General features: G+C 37.0%; 1 protein-coding gene across 2 annotated transcripts in view; it reads left to right on the top strand.

The window, feature by feature from the left end:
* Positions 1-20,100, top strand: part of CTDP1 (CTD phosphatase subunit 1) — a 154,420-nt gene that overhangs the window by 75,104 nt on the left and 59,216 nt on the right. For both annotated transcript variants that reach the window (XM_072604043.1, XM_072604042.1), the window contains exon 11: positions 4,229-4,394. In XM_072604043.1, the coding sequence (XP_072460144.1) occupies positions 4,229-4,394 (166 nt within the window). The remainder of the gene's footprint in view (positions 1-4,228; positions 4,395-20,100) is intronic.

Raw genomic sequence — 20,100 nt, 5'->3', positions numbered from 1 at the left:
CATATTAATGTATAGTATATAATTGTATATTATTATTATTAATGCATATTAATGTACCATTATGGAGAGTGACTTTCAAGAAACTACTTGTAACAGAAAATGTGATAATTTCCCAGCATAATATACGTGTCTCTAAATGGTAGCATACCTTTGGAGTAGAAAACTGGATGGAACAGGCCTAATCAAAGTTATATCCCTAATGTCACTTAATCATTAGAAAGTAAGAGTAGATAGGCTGACTTTAGAGATTCATGAAAAGTATGTTGATAATTTTTAAAACTGTTAGCCTGAAGTGTGTAACTCTTTGCTGTCACAGTTAATTATGGGTTCATTGTTCATGAGGTAGCAGGAAAAACAATACAGGAGGAAGAAAACCCAGCTTCTCTGAGATATAATTTCTTTTTTTAAGTATTCAGTTTTGCAATGAAACAAAATTGCTATTTGTTTCCCTCTGAAGTTTTTTGTTATGTATTTTTTTTTTCATTTTTCTCCCCTTCCCTTTTCTCTTCCTAGTGAACCCTCTACTGTAACAGATAAGTAAAGTCAATCAAAACAAATTGGTACATTGAACCATGGTTTCTACATCATCAAAATAGGGGTGCCTAACCCAGAGGGTTGTTCTAAGAACCAGGAGTTGTGAAAGTTCTCTAAACAGCAGCAGAGTGCTATATTTCACGATTATTTTCCATGTCATATGTTTCCCCTCCCCTCTCAATTTATTTATGTAATTTTCCTTGTATTTTCACCTCTTTGGCCCTAGGCCACGCTAAGACTCATCCAGGTTGGTCAGACAACTCAATGATATCCCTCACTTCTCACTACCATGGGAGCAGGGGCACCTATACCTTTCCCAGGACTTCTTGACTGCTTACACGGGTTGGAAGTGGTAATCAACAACTCCATTCCTTTCAGTGAGATAAAGGACTGACTCCTAGGTCTTAATATCTGCCACTGTTTTCCAAGACCCTCTAGTCTTTAGCATCTGCCCTGCCTCTGTGCCCTACAGTGCTTTCTGTCTCTTGTCTCTCTGTCTCTCCTGATTTACTTATGTAACAAGGATTTCTTGACCTTGCCATCTGCACCACCACTGAACTCCTAGGACTTCCAGGCTTTTTCCATCTGACCTTATGTGCTGTCTCCCCCAGTTAGAGTATGAGGTCAGTGAGAATATTCTTACTTTTTTATTTGTATCCAGTGCTTATCACAGTGCTTGGCACATATAAGTGCTTAATAACTATGCTGTTGTTTTTTATTCATTCCTTTGCCTCTTACATTAGAGTAGTCCCTATCAAATTCCACTGAAAGGAGGGATGTCAATCCATACATAAGGATGCCTCCCTGCAGTCACATATTGACTTAATTTTAAAATTTAATGTTATCTGTGGGTTTGGGGTTTGGTTTTTTGGAGGGGTATTTTTATTGTTATTTTTCAGTTCCATCTTGATCTGGTTAGGGTGGTGGCCTGTGCGACATTTGGCTTTAGAGTTTTGTCTCCTCCGAACTGTTTCTTCATTTGACTTTTCATGACAAATAAATACTAGACTTATTCTCAAAGCTGTTTCTCTCTGGAACTTAGCAGCTCTGTGGTCTGGAGCCAGTCTCTTTACCTCTCTGAGCTTCAGTTTTCTCATCTCTAAGATGCAACTAAATTATAGTACCTGTGCTACTTTCTTCATTGGGTTGTCTTGGGGCTCAGATTATATAAGAGCACAAAACTCCCTGTATCACGTGGTGGTTGAAAGCTTTTGCAAAATATGGTTCATTTAAATATGAGACTTACAAAGCCCTAGAACTTGATCCCCTATTTTTTTAAAAAATCACTTTATTGGCTGCTATTTTCATTATTCAAGAATTTCAGTTAAGTTTTATTGAGGAAAGTATTTTTAATGACAGTTCTACACTCAGAACTTACATTTTAAATATAAATTCTCCTTATTACTGATTCTAGGAAAAGATCATCTTTCCATACATTTTCCTTTTATCTAAGACAGCAGAAGAGATGCTCAAGCTGTCTACAGGATGATTGCATGTAAATAGCCTAGAAAAATAATGTTCCCATCCTTGCAGCCCAGATGGCATCAATATTGGTTCCAAGTTCCTAACAGCACCCCCACGCCCCAGTGCCTTACACACACACACACACACACACACACACACACACACACACACACACACACACACGTAATAGAGGAACAGGGATAACAGTTACCTTCTTCTGGAATCATGAAATTATATGAAGTTGGAGATGTGGAAAGAGGTGAAGTTTCTTACAAAGTCAGGTGAGAAGAGAATCAAGAGAGGGCAGTGTTATGAAAACCCAAGTGGAGACTCCAATTGGAGTGCTTTATAAAGCACTTAATCTGTGTTTATTCGAACTAAATGGAAGAAACCCTAGTAAATGGACTCCTCTTAAACTACATTGCACTTTAATGGCAGAGGAGTGACGAATCTTCTTTTTTCCATCAAGGGTCACTAACTGGGTGGAGGAAACAAGAGCTTATGTAGAACTAAAAAGCTTTAGGGCAGAAGTAACTGCAGAAGGAGAGAGATCTTAAAATCTGTAGGTTCTTGGGGTAAATTAGCAGTGCTTGTTAACAGCATCTGGCATATAGTAGGTGCTTAACGAATATTTATTCATTGATCAACTCTTGTTACTTCCGTTTTCAGAGTTCTCATTTTTTCAACAGTTCACTACTACTCACAGTTCTTTAATTGTTTTCATCCAAATGTTCAGCCTGCTCTAGGTGGGAAATTTATTCCCTTGTTAGGAAAACTGTCAACTGAGCAATATCCCTAAATTGTGTACTTTCTCCAAACTAGGTTAAATAAAGCTGGAGACCAGCTTCTTATCACAGAATTCTGGGTAGCTGTAAATATAGTACATCATAAACCAGTTTGACTGCTGGTACTTAAGCTTGTGTTAGAGAAATTCTGCTAGCTAAGATATTAATTTTACTAGCCCCTGCTATTGCGACTAGTATTCTGTTAAATTGTTTAAAATAGATCCAAGGGAACAGATAGGTGGTGCAATGAATAGAATGTCAGGCCTGAAGTTAGGAAGATTCATCTTTCTGAATTTGTATCTGGCCTCAGACTTCTATTAGCTGTGTGACCCTGGGCAAGTCACTTAATCCTGTTTACCTCAGTTTCCTTATCTTTAAAATGACCTGGAGAAGGAAATGGCAAATTACTCCAATTTCTTTGCCAAGAAAACTCCAAGTGGGGTCACAAAGAGTCAGATATGAGTAAAAAACTACTGAACAACAGCTAAATAGTATATACCTGTGCAGATTTTTCTGCATCAACTTACTCATTTAGTTTACTATTCTTAAGAGCTCTTTGGACTTCATAGTGATCTTTTTTTTTAAATCGTTATTATCGTTCTTGGAAATAAAAGTGAATCTTACTTAATACTTTACCATACTCACCATGTGGCATCTTAATGGGCTAAAGATCGTTTTTTGTATAGAATAGCCAGGGAGCAAATAGATCACTAAGTTGAAAATATAAATATTCCCCCTGAACACTGACTGGACAGTGGGTACTGCTCAGGATTTGGGTGTTTTTATTTTAAATGTAGATCACCTAACATTTATTATTTTTAAACTGAGTTGACTAGTTGTTTCTTCTCTAAACTCATAAAGTTTGTGATGATGAGGGAAAAAACAGTGTAAGATAATTATCCTTCAACTTGAACAAAAGCAAACATCAAAAACTGTTTTGTCAGGTCATTGATTCTGTAGAACTGTGTTTTTTTTTTTGAAGAGGGGGGAGGGTTTGTTGTTTTGATTATGAGTCATGGTCTTAGAGCAGTGAGGGACGACCTTTGAGGTAATCTAGTACAATTCTCTTATTTTGCAGAGAAAACTGAATTCTGCAGAGGTTAAGTGATTTGCCCAAAGTTGCCTAAGTGACAAGTGCAGAGACAGAATTTAAACAGGTCCTAGCCTTCATAAGATTTTTTTGTTGTGTCTTGTTTTCTTAAGGTAGGATCTGTATTAGTGAGGTTTCATGGATCCTTTTTTTGTAAGCAGAATTACTAATAAATAATGAAGGGAAAGCAACCAAAGTGTTTTGAAACCTTATAGATTTTTTACTACACTGAATTATTTCCCTGTGTTGGTATTTTTGTATTTGTGAACTCCCAAGAGTCAAGAATCTGATTCATTGTTGAAATGATGTACTTCAAACAATTTTTCCTCATCTGGGACCTGTGAAATTTTTTCAGAGTTGTTCAACCACATCAACAACAGATGTTTGATGAAGAATTGCCAGCCAGTCAAGATGAAGATGAGCAGCCTGGTCCATCCAGAAGAAAACGACAGCCAAGTATGTCTGAGACAATGCCACTATACACACTTTGTAAAGAGGATTTAGAAAGTATGGATAAAGAGGTGAGCCATGACCAAATGCCAGAAATCTAAAGAAATGGTTTTAGGAATATAAAACAGGGGTGCTGGCTGTTTTTGACAGTGGTAATAATTGATAACCACTTTTATACTTGTGCATTTTCTCTTCCAGCCGAGTTTTATTTTCTAGATTTTAGTAATTGCAGAGCAGAAGCAAAATTGAAATACTACTGTATTTATATTGTTATTTTTTATATTTACATGTTCCTTTCTACTAGAACTCCTGGCATCTTGAAATGCTTTAAATTAAATTAGATCCTTGAAACTATTCAGTGATATTGGCAGAAGGTGTCATGTGTGTACTTTGTGATGCATTTCCCATTATGTGCTATTTTTACTGCATTATGCATATACAAATAACAAGTGGACCTAGGCTAAAAACCCAGTAATAGTGCTGTTAAAAATATGTTTGTGGTATAGTAATAATTACCTTTCCTAATGAATTTTAATATCATTTCAGCTTTTATAATTCACTTTTTATCTTGTTACGTGGGGAATTTAGTTCCTGTTGCTTGTATGCTGCCTTTTTAGACAGTAGAATGATTTTAGACTAACTTTTTTTTAAATGTTGCATTGTGGTTTAATGACAGTGGAATCTACAGTATGTTTTTAAATATAAACTAAATATAGTGGTTTTCTTCCTCAAAGGAAAAAAACCCTGAAACTTAGTAATTAAAATTAGAATTCAGATTTTTATCTAGAATTTAGTCATTAAACTAAAAAGCTATTAGCAACGATGTCTTGAATGAAGGTAATAGGTTAAATTTTTTTTTTAGTCTGAATTCAGGAATGCTTTTAAATCAGTTTAGATTTTATTAATTGGAGTAACACCCACGTAGTTTTGAAAAAAATTGTAATGTGCATATTTACAAGACACTTATTTTCCAATAGACAAGTTTTGTTTAGAGATTTGTGGACCTCTTTCGGTAATTGCACAGTCACCAGATTGGGAATCTCTAATGTAAAGGTTCTTCTGGTTCTATCATTCTTTGGTTCTGTGTAGTAACTACATATAGATTTATAACACCTTTTTAAGGTTTTCAGGTGATTCTGGTTAAGGTGAAAGTTGTCATTAATTTCTTAATTCTTGGGTGTCTTTCAGAAATCCTTTATTTAACCAGCCAAATTAATTTGGTTCTTTGTACTTTGGAGTAAAAAAATTATATAAACTTTAGATTGAGAATAGTAGACCATGCTAAGGAAAAATATCATTTTTGTTTATTTTTAACTCTACCAGAAACTGCATATTATCACTTTAATCTTATTTATAGTAAAATTTATAAAATCATACTAGTATCAGACTACTTTCAGGATTGCCATATTTACTGTTATGCCTCCTCTTTTTTAGTTACTATTTATATATAATAAACAAATATTTATTCAGTATATATTGTATGTTTGAGGATACAACGAAAAAATAAAAATATAATACAGATACAAAAACAAAACAATCCCTTTCTCTAGTGTACGTTCTGTTGGAAGCAACATGTACTCATGTAAGTAAATAGAAAGTCATTAGGGGGAAAAGAACATTACCAGTTGGTATCAGGAAGAGCTTCATTTAGCAGGTGGTGCAAGATGATTCTGGGTGGTGAGACAGAGAGAGAGAGACAGACAGACAGACAGACAGAGGAGTCCATACCATGCAGTTCAAGGACGTGGAGCTAGAAGGAAGAGTAACATGAATAGGGAGGAGGCCAGTTTGACTAGACCATAGGATGTGAGGAGACCTAATGTATAATGAGGTTTGAAAGATCAGCGGAGGTCAGATAATGAAGTATTTTAAAAAGCCAGATAGAGGAGCTTTTACTTTATCTTAGAGGAAATAGGGAACCACTGGAGTTTACTAAATAGGATTAGATAAAATATACTCCAACATCTTACTGAGATATCTGGAGAAAGCTTTTATGATGATCAAAGAAAACAATAATTGAGAAGTCAAGAAAAATTTTCTTTGAATAATTTTCCTTTATTACTTTTTGTGCTTTATAATGTTATGAAACAAAATGTGCATGATTACAATTTACAAGTCACTAAATAGCTAGCTTATGATGGCTGTATATTTCAAAACAAGGTAGGAGAGAAATATTATCATTTGACATAGAGAGAAAGATATCTCCCTGGGCCAAGTGGGCTTTTGAATATGAACTATTTCCCATAGGTACTTTATATGCAGAAAAAACATAGTCATGATAAGTTTACAATTATACAATCCCTGACCTATTTGGGAAAGGACCATTTTATTATGTTTCAGGGAAGGGACAACAGAAACTTTTCAACATGGTGATCTTCAATTTGCTTATTTTTGTTTCTAGAGAGAAATACCTCACTTCTGATATAGTTCATCAGTATAGGTTATAGTGCATAAATATTTTACTTATATTCAAATTTACAAAATAATTCTGGGGTAACAGACTACTTTTGAGGATTGCCATATTTGTGCCCATTCTTGCTTAATTATTACTCATACACATAATCAACAATTATTTATTCGGTACCTACTGTATTTTGGGGAATACAGTGCAAAAATTCAATACATATGCAAAAATGAAATCATCCTTGCTCTTTACTTTGTATTCTGTTATCCCTGAGTTTAGATACTGCTGATCAGTTAGCATACACTTGACTGAGTTTGTGAACAGTTTTTCTGAACTCATGATATGGCTAGAGACCAGTTCAGTTTTGGCACATAATCAGCATCTTTAAGAAGCAGCTCTTACCAGAGGGCAGGCAGCCAGCCCAGTGAAGTTTTTCTTAACTGTCTCAAGAACTTTGAAGAAGCTATTGTACCTTAGAAAAGAAACACCAAAGCCCGTTTTGTAAGACTTCTGAAGAAGGATATTAAAATGCTTGAACTTGTCAGAGGCAAACTAAGAGGTTAAATGTGGTTGTGATAGATATCAAAGAAATTTATTAAGCAAGTAAAACTTTCCTCAAAAGGTGGGTCACACTGCAATTTCCATATTAATAAGTAAAAAATTAATTCAATTCTACCTGGGACTTGATCCATCATTAACCTTTTTTGAGCAGAAGTTCCTACTTGAAAGGCACCTTAAATTTTAAGACAGATTTTACAGCCTGTATCAGAAAGCACTGGTCAGCAAAAGCCCACTCATAATACTTAGTCAGACTATATCTGGAGTATTGTGTTCAGTTCAGGTTCCCACTTTTTATGAAGGATATTGATGAACTTGGGTACAGTACAGACAAAGGCAAATAAGATGGCATAGAAATTTGAAGCCATACCTCTAGACATTTATAGAATGTCAAGACATGGTAGGGCTCACATGAGGTATATTTGGGGTTCTACTTTGGCAGGTTGTTATGTAGTTGAGTGATTAGACTTTATTTTAACTAGAATTTATACTGGGATCAGTGGGTAGATGGATTTTAAAAGGTCGATTTCAGCTCAGTAATTTAGCCAAGTGGACTAGTCATTGATGTTTAAGAAACAGGGAGTCACTAAAGATAGGTAGACCTAAGTTCTTGAGCCTATCTAATGGAATAAGAAAATGGGCATTCTAGATTCTCTTTTAGGTAAAATTATGTGATCATTACTATTCATCTGTCATTTGAAAAAACTTGTCTGAAACAGCTAAGAGAGCATCCTTGTGCATGCCACATTCTTTCACTGAGACCTAAGAAAAATGAGATGATTTTTTTTTTTTAAATTAATGACCCCACTACTTCCCATCATTGGAATGTTTGTGCACACATATGTTTATGTTTGCCTGTGAAAGAAAAGAAATGCTTGAAGATGGCAAACTCACCGGTTCCAGAAGTGAGATATTTAATGTACTTTTACTGGCCATTGGCCAAATAATTGAGTCCATTATAATAAGTATTATGGAAAGTAAGATTATGTGTCAGATGAATCAACATTATAATTCATAGCTAGGTGAGGTTAGATTATGTCTACAATTGTGTTCAGTACTTGTGTTCAGTACAGGTATGACTGAATCTTTTAGAGGATGTCACACATTGATATCGATCAACAATGTGCTAGGCACAGAGCATATAAAGACAGAAGTAAAAGTTTCTGCCCTCAAGGAGCTTACTTTGTCTTCGGAGAAAAATATAAAGTTATGTAAAAAAAATAGATAAAAGGTGATGCTAAAGAAAGGGCACTAGTAGCTGGTAGGATAAGGAAAGTTTTTGTATAGAAAGTGGCATTTGAGCTGAGTTTTGTAGTAGATGATGGATTCTAAAAGGCAGAGATGAAAAGGAAAGGCATTCCACACAATGCAAAAGTATGAAGATTAGAAATGAATTACTGTGTATGAAGAATAAAAATGCCAGTTTGACTGAGAGAAAAATATATAAATATATAATAAGGCTGGAAGGATAGGTTGGGGTTAGGCTATGAAGAAGACTTTTTTTGAAAATTTAAATCGTGGACCATGTTTTTAGTTTGATGTGGTGGTTCCAGATTGCTGTGACCTAGCATCTCATCTAGATTTTTATGGCACCGGAAAGCAAGTTGATCACTCAACCCCTGTCATATCATCAACAGAAATACAAAATATCTCATTTAAGTCCTAATACTTTGCTTGGTTATTTTGATTCACTGGGAAAGTCTTCATTTTTCTGAAACTAGTTTCATCAAAATCATGTAAAACTTAATATTTTTACTACATTTACAGTCAGTTCAATTCAACAGTATTTTAAAGAGCCTATCACTAAATTAATAAACATTTATTTGCATGATGAATATAAAGTCTTAGAGACAGAATTTCTGGGTAATTAATAAATTAATTAGGCTAGCAAATAATGATTAAGTTGATGGTCCATGGTCTCTCTCCATAACCAAAGACCAAGTCAAAGAGATTTCTTTATGCTTAAATAACTTTGGAAAAGGAAGTGCCCCTGACAGCTGAAAATTAACCCCGATTCATGAACAATTAATGAATGAGTGGACATTTTCTAATGAGGAAGTGGGCTAAAAGTCTTCAGTTCTTCCTGCTGAAAATGTGACTTGATCATGAAACTCAGCTTCCTCCAGCTATCAGGACACAGGAATCCATCTCGACTCAGATCAGTCAAGTTGAACAATGGAGGGGGTTTTCTAGGGCATGAGCCTAATTCTTTGGGGGCTGCAATTCACCTAGATTATATTCTCTTTACACTTTGATTAGAAATAATCTTTCCTATTTGGGTGGTGGGGTGCTGCCCAAGATTGAGGAGAATGTTCCTGGAGGGTTAGGCCCATCTCATCATTATCCCTGTCCTTTAGAGACTGACTGATCTATAAGGACTGACCCCTGAGTGACAAAACAGAAAGGAAAAAAAAAACTCAATCCTAATTTAGTTATTAATAACAGAAAAGTAATCATTTTTCTCATTTATTTGCCAGGGATTATGTTAAGTGCTGTGGATAGAGGCAAAAGACAGTTCCTGCCCTCAGTGAGTTTATGATCATTAGAAGGACACAACATGCAAACAAATATATATGAAGCAAATTATATACAACCTAAATAGGAAATAATTAACAGAGAGAAGACACTAGAATTAAGAAGGATTGGAGAAGGCTTCCTGTAGAAAGTGGAATTTTAGTTGAGATTTAAAGAAAGCCGGGGGGAGATCAGTAATCAGAGCGGAGGAGAGAGAACATTGCAGTCATAGAAGACAGCCAGAGAAAATGCCCAGAGCCAAGAGATGGAATGTCAGTGTCACTGGGATCAAAGTATATGTTGAATAGTAAGGTGTAAGAAGACTGGAAATATAGGAGAGAACTAGGTTATGCAGGGCTTTGGATACCATAGTATTTGGGTGCTCCTAGAGGCAATAGGAAACCACTGGAGTTTATTGAGTAAAGGAGCAACTGAAGAGGACCTGCACTTTAGGAAAATCATTTTAGTGGCTGAATGGAGGATGGATTGGAGTAGGGAAAGACTTGAGGCAGACCCACCAGACTGTTGCAGTAATTCAAATATAGCATGATGAGAACCTGTACTAGTAGTGGCAATGTCAAAGGAGAAAAGGGGACATAATTGGGAGTTATTACAAAGGTGAAATCTGCCTTGGCAACAGATTTGGATATGGGGGGATGGGAGATAGTGAGGAATCCTGGATGACTCATAGGTTGCAAGCCTGAGGGACTGGGACAAAGATGTCATCCTCTGCAATAATAAAGAAGGTAGGAGGCAGGGGGGATTATTTAGGGAGGAAAAGAATAATGAGTTGTTTTGTACATATTGAGTTTAAAAAAATGAATGTTAAAATTTTTCTTTACATGCAATTGGAAAAAAATTTAATTAAAAAAGGAAAGATAGTGAAATGTAATCTCATTGGTTTATAAGGTCAAAGATTGAGGTTGAAACCCTAGAGGCGTATAGTGTAATCCCTCATTTTATACATGAGGAAAGAGATTATGGCTAAAAAGATTTTGACTTTGCTTGAGTGGCAGAGACAAGATACCATTGTATTAGTGTAGGTTCTTTGTTTTAAGCTGTGCAATGTGTGCAGTGCTTATCCTTGTCCTTTCATAAATCCTCCATAAATGATCAACCCATCATGCTGGAGACTTTCCTCTAGGTCTTTTAATATTTTGCTGATACAAAAGGGTAGCTGTCTTTTATGCACAACTCTTACTATGTGACCAGCCTACCTTCTTTTGGGATGATATATGTCTTTGATTTCATCATTATTATTTATTGTGTATAAGACCTTATTGATATGAAGCTACTTATTTACATCTACTATGCAACTTCTTATTACTTTGGGAGCTATTTGTGATTGTGATTCTTCTGAGATGTTGTGTTCCATGATTGATGGACACACACACACACACACACACACACACACACACACACACACACACACACACACAGGATCCTACTGGGAGAATGTGAGCATTAAAAAAATGGGTTTCGGTAGGAGGGAAGAGTTTGTACTTATTGATCACATTGCATTTTCTTAATCTAGCTGCTCTCATCTCTTTCAACTTTAGGGCCAGTTCATTGTCCATTCCATTCAGCCACATCATTATCTTGGAAATGTATATTTTTCATCCATTTTTTTTTTCACTGTGTGAACTGCTAAACCAGTCTCTCTGAAGATGGGTGACCCATAACAACAGTCTTCCAGTTGGTGTTCTTGTATATAGTTTCTCCTCTCTGGTACACACAGTTACTCTAAGCATGTTATTCTCCTGTTCCAGAATCTGCCGTAGCTACATGTTGCAGACACAAACTCCTGAGCTTGGCATTTTTCACTCCAGTCTCATTTTGAAAACTTAGTTAACATTCCTCTCTTTCACATGTTTTGTGTTCCACACCTACTGACCTATTTCTTGTTCCCCAAAATTACCATTGCTTTGCTGTCTTCTTATTTTTCCAGAGGCCATCTTACATTCTTAGAAAGCATTTCCTTCTAGCTACTTATAATCCTTAGCCAAGCACAGACCCAGGAGAATCAGGGCACATTCATATTTTAGTGGTGATGTATTTGGATAATGAACCAGCAAACTGAGAAGGGACAGTCAAGTGGGTAGGAGAAGAACCAGGAGAGAGAAGTGTTGTAAGAAGCCAGAGAAGACAGGGTGGTAAGCAGTGTCTTATGCTGCCAAGAGATCAAGACTCAGGAGAACTGAGAAAAAAATCATTATATTTGTCAAGTAAGCAATGAAATGAATGAAAGTAAAAGCATTAAGTGCTTACTATGTGGCAGCTAGGTGGTACAGTGGATAGAATGCCAGGCCTGGAGGGAGGAAGACCTGAGTTCAAATCCAGCTTTAGACATTAGCTTTGTGATTCTGGGCAGGTAACTTAACCCTGTTTTGCCTCAATTTTCTCTATAAAATGAGCTGGAGAGGGAAATGTCAAACTACTTCAGTATCTTTGCCAAGAAAACCCCAATTGGGATCACAAAGAGTTGGGCGTGATTCAAATGACTGAATAACAACAAAATGTGGCTAGTACTATGCTAAGCCTTAGGGATGCAAATACAAAAGCTAGGCAGCCTCTGTGTCTGAAGGAGATAAAATTCTAATTGTACAAGGTTACACTGTTCGGCCGATGGGCTACCTGAGCCTTTTCTTACCTGTCGTAAGTCTTCGGTGGCCAGACCGGATAAACGTATTGAGAGAAGAGACTTTCCAGAGTCGAACAAGGGTTAGGCTTTATTCAGGGTTTTGGTTACATGTGCAGGGTGAATTCTTCCTCAGGAGAGAGGAATCCTCCTCCTCCCAAGGAGGCAAAGATCGTACAGCAAGAGGTTGGGAGCGGGAGAGGGAAGGGACCTTCTGACCTCTAAGGGCCCCTCAGCACGAAGAGCCTTCAGGCTTTCCTGACCCTACTTAAGCTCTCCCGCCACATAGTTTGCACATGAATACCGGGGCGTGCTCTCAGCCCTTAGCTAGTCAACAACAGGTATGCTCAGACCATGGGTTAATCTCAAGAGTGGGATGCTCTCCCCAGCAAGTTTCCCATGGAGAAGAGGCGGAAATGCACGAGATAGCCCGTATCTCACACCTCAATTCCCAGCTATTCCCTGGGAGGCCTCATGAGAACTCTGAGGTTTAGAAGTCCTCACCTTTACCTGCCCGAGACTGTCCACATGAAACTTAGCTTACACCCCCAACATTACACATACAGGGATCTAGAGTTGGCAAGTAGGAGGCAGAGGACAGGGACAGATGGCACATGTGGTGGCCTGGTTTGGAGATGTCTAGGAAGTGGTACATGGCTTGGTCTTCTGATCACTAGAGAGGTCAATGTGAGCTCACCCAAATGGACCTCAAGCCAGCCAACATTGTGATAAGAGAAGTTGCGAGTGAGTATGAGCTCCAGCAATCAGAATTGTGATCCTACCCGGTATGTCAGAAGAGAAATGGGAAACAGCTATCCTCCAGAAGGAGCAGAGATGTAGAGATATATACACTTCATAAAATACTTGAATCAGATGTGGTCAAAATAGGTACATGATTAAGGCATAAAGGGTGATATAAGCAAATTAGGAGAGCAGGGAAAATTTTACCTGTTAGTTATATGAATAAGGAAAGAGTTTATAACCAAACAGGAGACAGAGAGGATCAAAAGAAGTAAAATGAATAATTCTGATTACATGAGGTTAAAACGGTTTTGCCCAAACAAAACCAATGCAAAATTGAAAGAAAAACTGGCAACTGGAGAAGAAATATTACAGCAAGTTTCTCTGATAATGGCCTCATTTCTCAAACATATAGGGAACCGCGTCAAATTTATATTTTAAAAAATGCCATTACACAAATAATAACTCACTACTGACTATGGAAATGTAAATTAAAACAACTCTTGAGGTATCACCTCATACCTATGAGATTGGCTAACATGACAGAAAAAGGAAAATCACAAATACTAGAGGGGCTGTGGAAAAATTGGGACATTAATGCACTTTTGGTGGAGTGCTGAACTGATTCAACTATTCTGGAAAGCAATCTGACACTATGCCCAAAGGGCTATAAAACTGTTCATGCTCTTTGACCCAACAATACTACTACGATGCCTACATCCCAAAGAGACCAAACAAAAAGGACACGTATATACAGAAATATTGACAGCAGCTCGTTGTGGTGGTGGCAAAGAACGGAAAGTTGACAGGATGCACATCAATTGGGGTATGGCTGAATAAGTTGTGGCATCTGATTGTGATGGAATACCACTGTGCCATAAGAAATGATGAGTGGAATAGTGTCAGAAAAAACCTGGGAAGACCTGTACGAATTGATGCAGAATGAAGTGAGCAGAACCAGGAGAACAATGTAAAAGACCTAGCTATACTGATCAGTACTGTGGTACAAGACAGTTCTGGGAGGACTCATGATAAAAAATTCTATTTACCTCCAAAGAGGTAATGATGACTTCTTTAGTGTAAATTGAAGCATATACTATTACTTTATTTTTCTTGCTTTTTTCTTTGCAACATGGCTAATATGGAAATATATTTTGAATTATTTCACATGTATAATTGATACCATATTGCTTGCTTTCTCAGTGAGTGGAGGAGGGGCTAGAGAGAGAGAGAATTTAGAACTCAAAATTTTTTTGAAAATCATTAAATAAGTTTGACATTATCTCCCCCTCTCTCCCAAAAAAGCACTTAGATACACAGAAGGGAACAAGGTCAACTAAGCACCTGTAGCATCAGGGCAAGAAAAATTGCAGGAGACTTGAAACCAGTGTAATCTCTAACATGGGGCTTGTCATGGCCACAGCAGGAGATGAAACCAACTCCTGATTGGGAATCATTCAACAAGAAGAAGAAAGACCAGCAGAAGTCAGAACCTCTGGTGGGCAGCCAGAAAACTGGTTGAAAATAGAGGCAGAGCATAGGACTCTACCAACCACCTCATCTAGATTGGCAGCGACAGCAGTGTCTAAACTGGAAGGAAATGAGATTTTTTGAAAGCCCACTCAACCTATACAAGAATGACTTGCCAGAATGCAAAAATCCTAATCTAAAAATTAAAAGTGAAAATATGAGAAAACAGAAGATTTCACACAATAAAAAAATACTGTGGGTTAAGATAAATCCCAGAGGTAAATGCAGATGAAGAGAGTAACCCCACTATAACTTCAGATAGAGCGTCAGAAAAGATGGTTTGAATACAAGGACTACTATGGTTATTGGACATAGTGAAATGAGTTTTTAAAAATTATAAATGAAATGAGAATATAAGAGGAAAAAAATTGAAAAGAGGTTGACTACCTTAGAACAGAAAGTGAAAAACCTTAAATAGTATATTACCTAAAAAATAGATTGGGCAGAACTCAATCACTCCAGGAGATAAGAAATATTAGAAGAAATTGATAAAGTTTTTAAAAAATTAGAAGAAAGCTGAAGGTATCTACCCTTCAGAACAATTGACTTGGGAAGTAGGTCAAGAAAAAATAATTTAAATGCCATTAGAATCCTGAAGTGCATAACCAAATAGTTACTTGATTTACATGTGTTAAGAAATCATTTAAGAAAACTACCAAGATTTATTAAATCTAGTGGATTAAACAAAATTTTGGTAGCATGAACTTCAGAGGAGTGGGAAAGGTTGTTGAGTGATGATGACAACCCAATATTTTAGAAATAACTCTGTAACACAAAAAACCAGTGAGACAAGAAGTATGAAATAAGATGCAGTCAGTGCTATATATTATGACATGATGTAGTATGATCTGTGAAGCCAGGTTTCTGAGGACCTAGAGGCTGGAAGAAAGAAGACAGGAAGAGATATAAAATGAAGGAAAAATTGTTAGTTATGGACTGGGAATCTGGAAGGCATAATAGATAAGGTGGTCAAAGTTGAAGTGAGACATCAAGGTTTAGGGCTAGGGAGGATAGCAATGGGAGGCATGAGGTGAGGGAGGGAGTGTTTTTTTTAAAGGTCACATTTTTCTACTTTATAATGAGGTGCAGAAGCCAAAGCAGCAGCCATAAAAAGCCTGTAGGGTAGAGGAGAGAAATGACCAAAGGTCTCTAGTTGCTTCCTTCCCACTAGTGGGGGGATGTCTATTATTTGCACTGGATGGCATAATGGCATTGAAGACATTTTAATCAACATATTGGTTAACTGTTTTGCTCTGTTTCTCTAAGTGAAAGTATTCTCTCTTTTGTCTACGTAGTTTGTTACAAGCACCATTATTTCTTTCTCTAATTTCTGTACTCAGCATCTTCGCTTTCATCAATGCAAAATGCTCAGTGGGACAGTTTCCCTTTATTTTCTAAGTATTTATCAAACATATGCTAATAGGCATGGATTATATAAGAAATGTAGAGTAGAGCCCCCACTGTTATGAAAAACTTTTGTCCCAAAAAAAGAACAAGTTTGACATTTGCTGTTCAATTTACAACTCATGATCTATGTTGTGTTGCTGCCAGTTCTTATGTTGTACACAACACTATCTGATGGATGCACTATTGCTGTGTGTCAGATATTTAAGATGATGCTTTTAAGAAGTTGAGGATTTAGCTCACATTAAAGCTTCATAATAAAATGCGTGTGTGCATATATATACTTATGAATACATTATGTGCATGTGTACATAATCTCACTTAATGGAAAATGACTGCCATCAATATCACTAGAGTAGTGAGAGTCTTGGACCAGAAAGCCAGTTAGGAGGCTTTTGCAATAATTTAAGTGAAAGGTGATGAGGGCTTGAAGCAGTGTGTTGGCTGTGTGAGTAGAAAGAGGGAAACATGTATACATGATTTTGTGAAAGTAGAAATGACAAGAATTGACCACCAAGTGAATATGTGAGAAGTTGAAAGTAATACCAAAGTTGTTAACTTGGGAGACTAGAAGAATGGTGGTACCTTCATCAGAAATGTGAAAGTTTGGAAGAGGGAAGAGTTTGGGGGGAAAAACATGAGTGAAGTTTCAGACATGTTACATTTGAGATGTGTCCAGCATATCCAGTTTGAAGTGCGCAATAGGAAATTGGTGATGTCAGACTGAAGCTCAGGGAAGAAAGCCTGGGACAGATTATGTATAGATCATAAATCATCTGCATAGAGATGGGATTAGCAAGAGGAAAACTCTAGAGTGAGAGGAGTAATAGACTTAGGACAGAACTTCAGGAAACACTCACAATTAGAGAGAGATTTTTTGGACAATGAGGCAGCAAAGAAGACAGAAGAGTGAACAGACAAGTAGGAAAACCTGAAGAGAGTAACTCACAGACCCAGAGAACAGAAAGTGTGTGTGCAGCTGGAAAACGTGATCACTAGTGTCAAATGGAATAGATAGGTCAAGAAGAATAAGGACTGAGAAAAGATTATTAGATTTGGTCATTTCAAGGTCATTGCTTAACTTTGAAAGAACAGTTTTAGCTAAGCAATGAAGTCAGAAGCTAGATTGCAAAGAGTTGAGGAGAGGAAATGGAGGCAGGCAGTGTAGATAACTTTTATTTTTATTTTTTTAAGGAGTTTGGGAAAGAGAAGAGAAATATAGGACAATTATTTGAAAGAATAATGGGTCTAGTGAAAGTGTTTCTTTTTTTTAAGTATAGGGGAGACTTGGGCATTTTTGAAGATGAAATAAACTAATAGAGAAGAGAAAAAGGGAAGATTCATTCTAGAGAAGACGAGATGGGCTCAAGGTCACATGAGTGTATCAGGGTTGATTTTGGCAAGGAGAAGGGCCACATCTTTGTCAGAGACTGGGGAAAAGAACAAAAGTGTAATAAATAAGATGAAGAGAATGGGAAAAGTGAGAGCTCACATTTAATTGCCATAATTTTCTCAACAAAGTAAAAGTTAAAATCTTCAGTTGAGAGAGAATGGAGGGAAAGTTATAGAATGCTTGAAGTAACAGATTTGAATTGACTTCTTTGGAGTAAGATAGGGAATTGAGGTTGAATAAAAGAATTACCTTGCAGGTGAGGGCCCAATTCAGATTAGTATGTATGATTTTCTGGGGTAATCAGTTCCCCCCAGCTTCCTTCGTTAGAAGTGTTTGGTTGTCCTTCATTCTCAAAGAGAGTCAAAATGACATCATTGTGCTAGAGGCTGATCAGACCAACATGAGTTCAGAATGTTCTACCAAGAAAACACAGGTACTCTATCAGCCCCCACCACTCCATCCATCCATGGAACCATTGGTTACAGCAAATGGAGAAGTTTTGAATGCTGTGGATAAGTTCATTTATCTTGGTAGTATACTTTCCAGGGATGTGCACTATGATAATGAGGTTAACACACGCATTGCCAGTGCTAGCTCAGTGTTTGGGAGCCTCCAAAGGAAAGTATGGGAGAGAGGAGGTATTAGACTGACTACCAAATTGAAGATCTACAGAGCCATTATGCTGACCTCATTGTTGTATGCCTGTAAAACCTGTACAGTGTACCAGTGCCATACCAGAAAACTGAATCATATCCACTGAAGATCACCTGGCAGGATAAGGTACCAGGAACTGAGATCCTTACTGGAATTGCCAAGCATTCATACTCTGCTTCAGAGAATGCAGCTCCAGTGGACTGACCATGTTGTTCAAATGCAAAGTGTACACTTGCCAAAAAGACTGTTTTGCGGAGAACTCACACAGGGCAAATGTTCACCTGGTGGTTAGAAGAAGCAATACGAGGGTACTCTCAAGGTATCTCTTAAGAACTTTGAAAACTAGACATAGACCAATGCCTGACACCATACACAAGAATAAAGTCCAAATGAGTACATGACCTAGGTATAAAGATGGATACTATGAGCAAATTAGTGGAGCAAGGAATAGTGCATTTGTCCGATCTATGGAGAATGCAGAAATTTATGATCAAACGAGATAGAGAACATTATGAAGAGCAAAAGGATGATTTTGATTACGTTAAAATGAAAAGTTTTTGCACAAATTTAATGCAACCAAGATTAGGAGGGAAGCAGAAAACCGGGAAAGAATTTTTGCAACTAGTGTCTGTGATAAAGGCTTCCTTTCTAAAATATATAGAGAACTGAGTCAAATGTACAAGAATACAAGTCATTCCCCAATTGATAAATGGTCAAAGGATATGAACAGACAGTTTTCAGAAGAAGAAATTAAAGATATCTAGTCATATGAAAAAATGCTCTAAATCACTATTGATTAGAGACAGGTAAATCAAAACAACTCTGAGATAACACATCATACCTATCAGATTGGCTAACATGACAGAACAGGAAAATGATAAATGTTGGAGAAGATATGGGAGAGTTGGAATACTAATTCATTGTTGGTGGAGTTGTGAGCTGATCCAACCATTCTGGAGAGCAGTTTGGAACTATGCCCAAAGGGCTACAAAAATGTGCATACCCTTTGACCTAGCAATACCACTTCTTGGACTGTATCCTCAAGAGATATGAAAATGAGAAAGGGTCCCACGTTTACAAAAATATTTATAGCAGCACTCTTTGTGGTGGCCAAAAACTGGGAATCAAGGGGATACCCATCAATTGGGGAATGGCTGAATAAATTATGGTATATGAATGTAATGGAATACTATTGTGCTGTAAGAAATGATAAACAGGACGACTTCAGAGAGACCTGGAAAGACTTATGTGATCTGATGCTGAGAGAAAGGAGCCAGAACCAGGAGAACTTTGTACATAGAAACAACCACAGTGTGAGAATTTTTTCTGGTAGACTTCGAACTTCATTGCAATGCAAGGACCTAAAAAATTCCCAGTGGTCTTTTAAGGCAAAATGCCTTCCACATCCAGAGAAAGAACTTATGGGATTCAATTGTAAAATGTAGCAGATCATCTTCTTTTGTATTATGATTTGGTTTCTTATATGATCTCTCCCATTCATTTTAATTCTTCTATGCAACAAAAATAAATAAATTAAATTAAATTAAAAAGAAAGAAGTTTGAAATTGATTGTGTAACAGAAGAGACCCTGACACAGGACCACTCAGCATGGTGTGCCCACATCAGAGAAGGTGCTGTGCTCTATGAGCAAAGCAGAATTGAAACAGCTCAAAGGAAACACAGGATGCGCAAATTTAGAGAAATCACTCCAAATGTTCACATGGACTTATGTGTGCCCAATCTGTGGTAGAGAAGTCTTTTTCAGGTATGTTGTTGAGGGCTTTCTTAGGTATAGATTGGACTAGGCAGGCACTCAAATTCCTTTCTAGTTCTGAAATTCTGTGAATTTATGGAACCAGGTTCCTAAGAAGCAAAAATTTAGACTTAAAACAAAACCCAAGCCATGGATATATAAAAATAATATTTGTAAATCAGTAAATG

The sequence above is a fragment of the Notamacropus eugenii genome, chromosome 4 (genome assembly GCF_028372415.1).
Source record: "Notamacropus eugenii isolate mMacEug1 chromosome 4, mMacEug1.pri_v2, whole genome shotgun sequence".
NCBI lineage: Eukaryota > Metazoa > Chordata > Mammalia > Diprotodontia > Macropodidae > Notamacropus > Notamacropus eugenii.
This window is presented reverse-complemented; position numbering and strand designations above follow the sequence as displayed.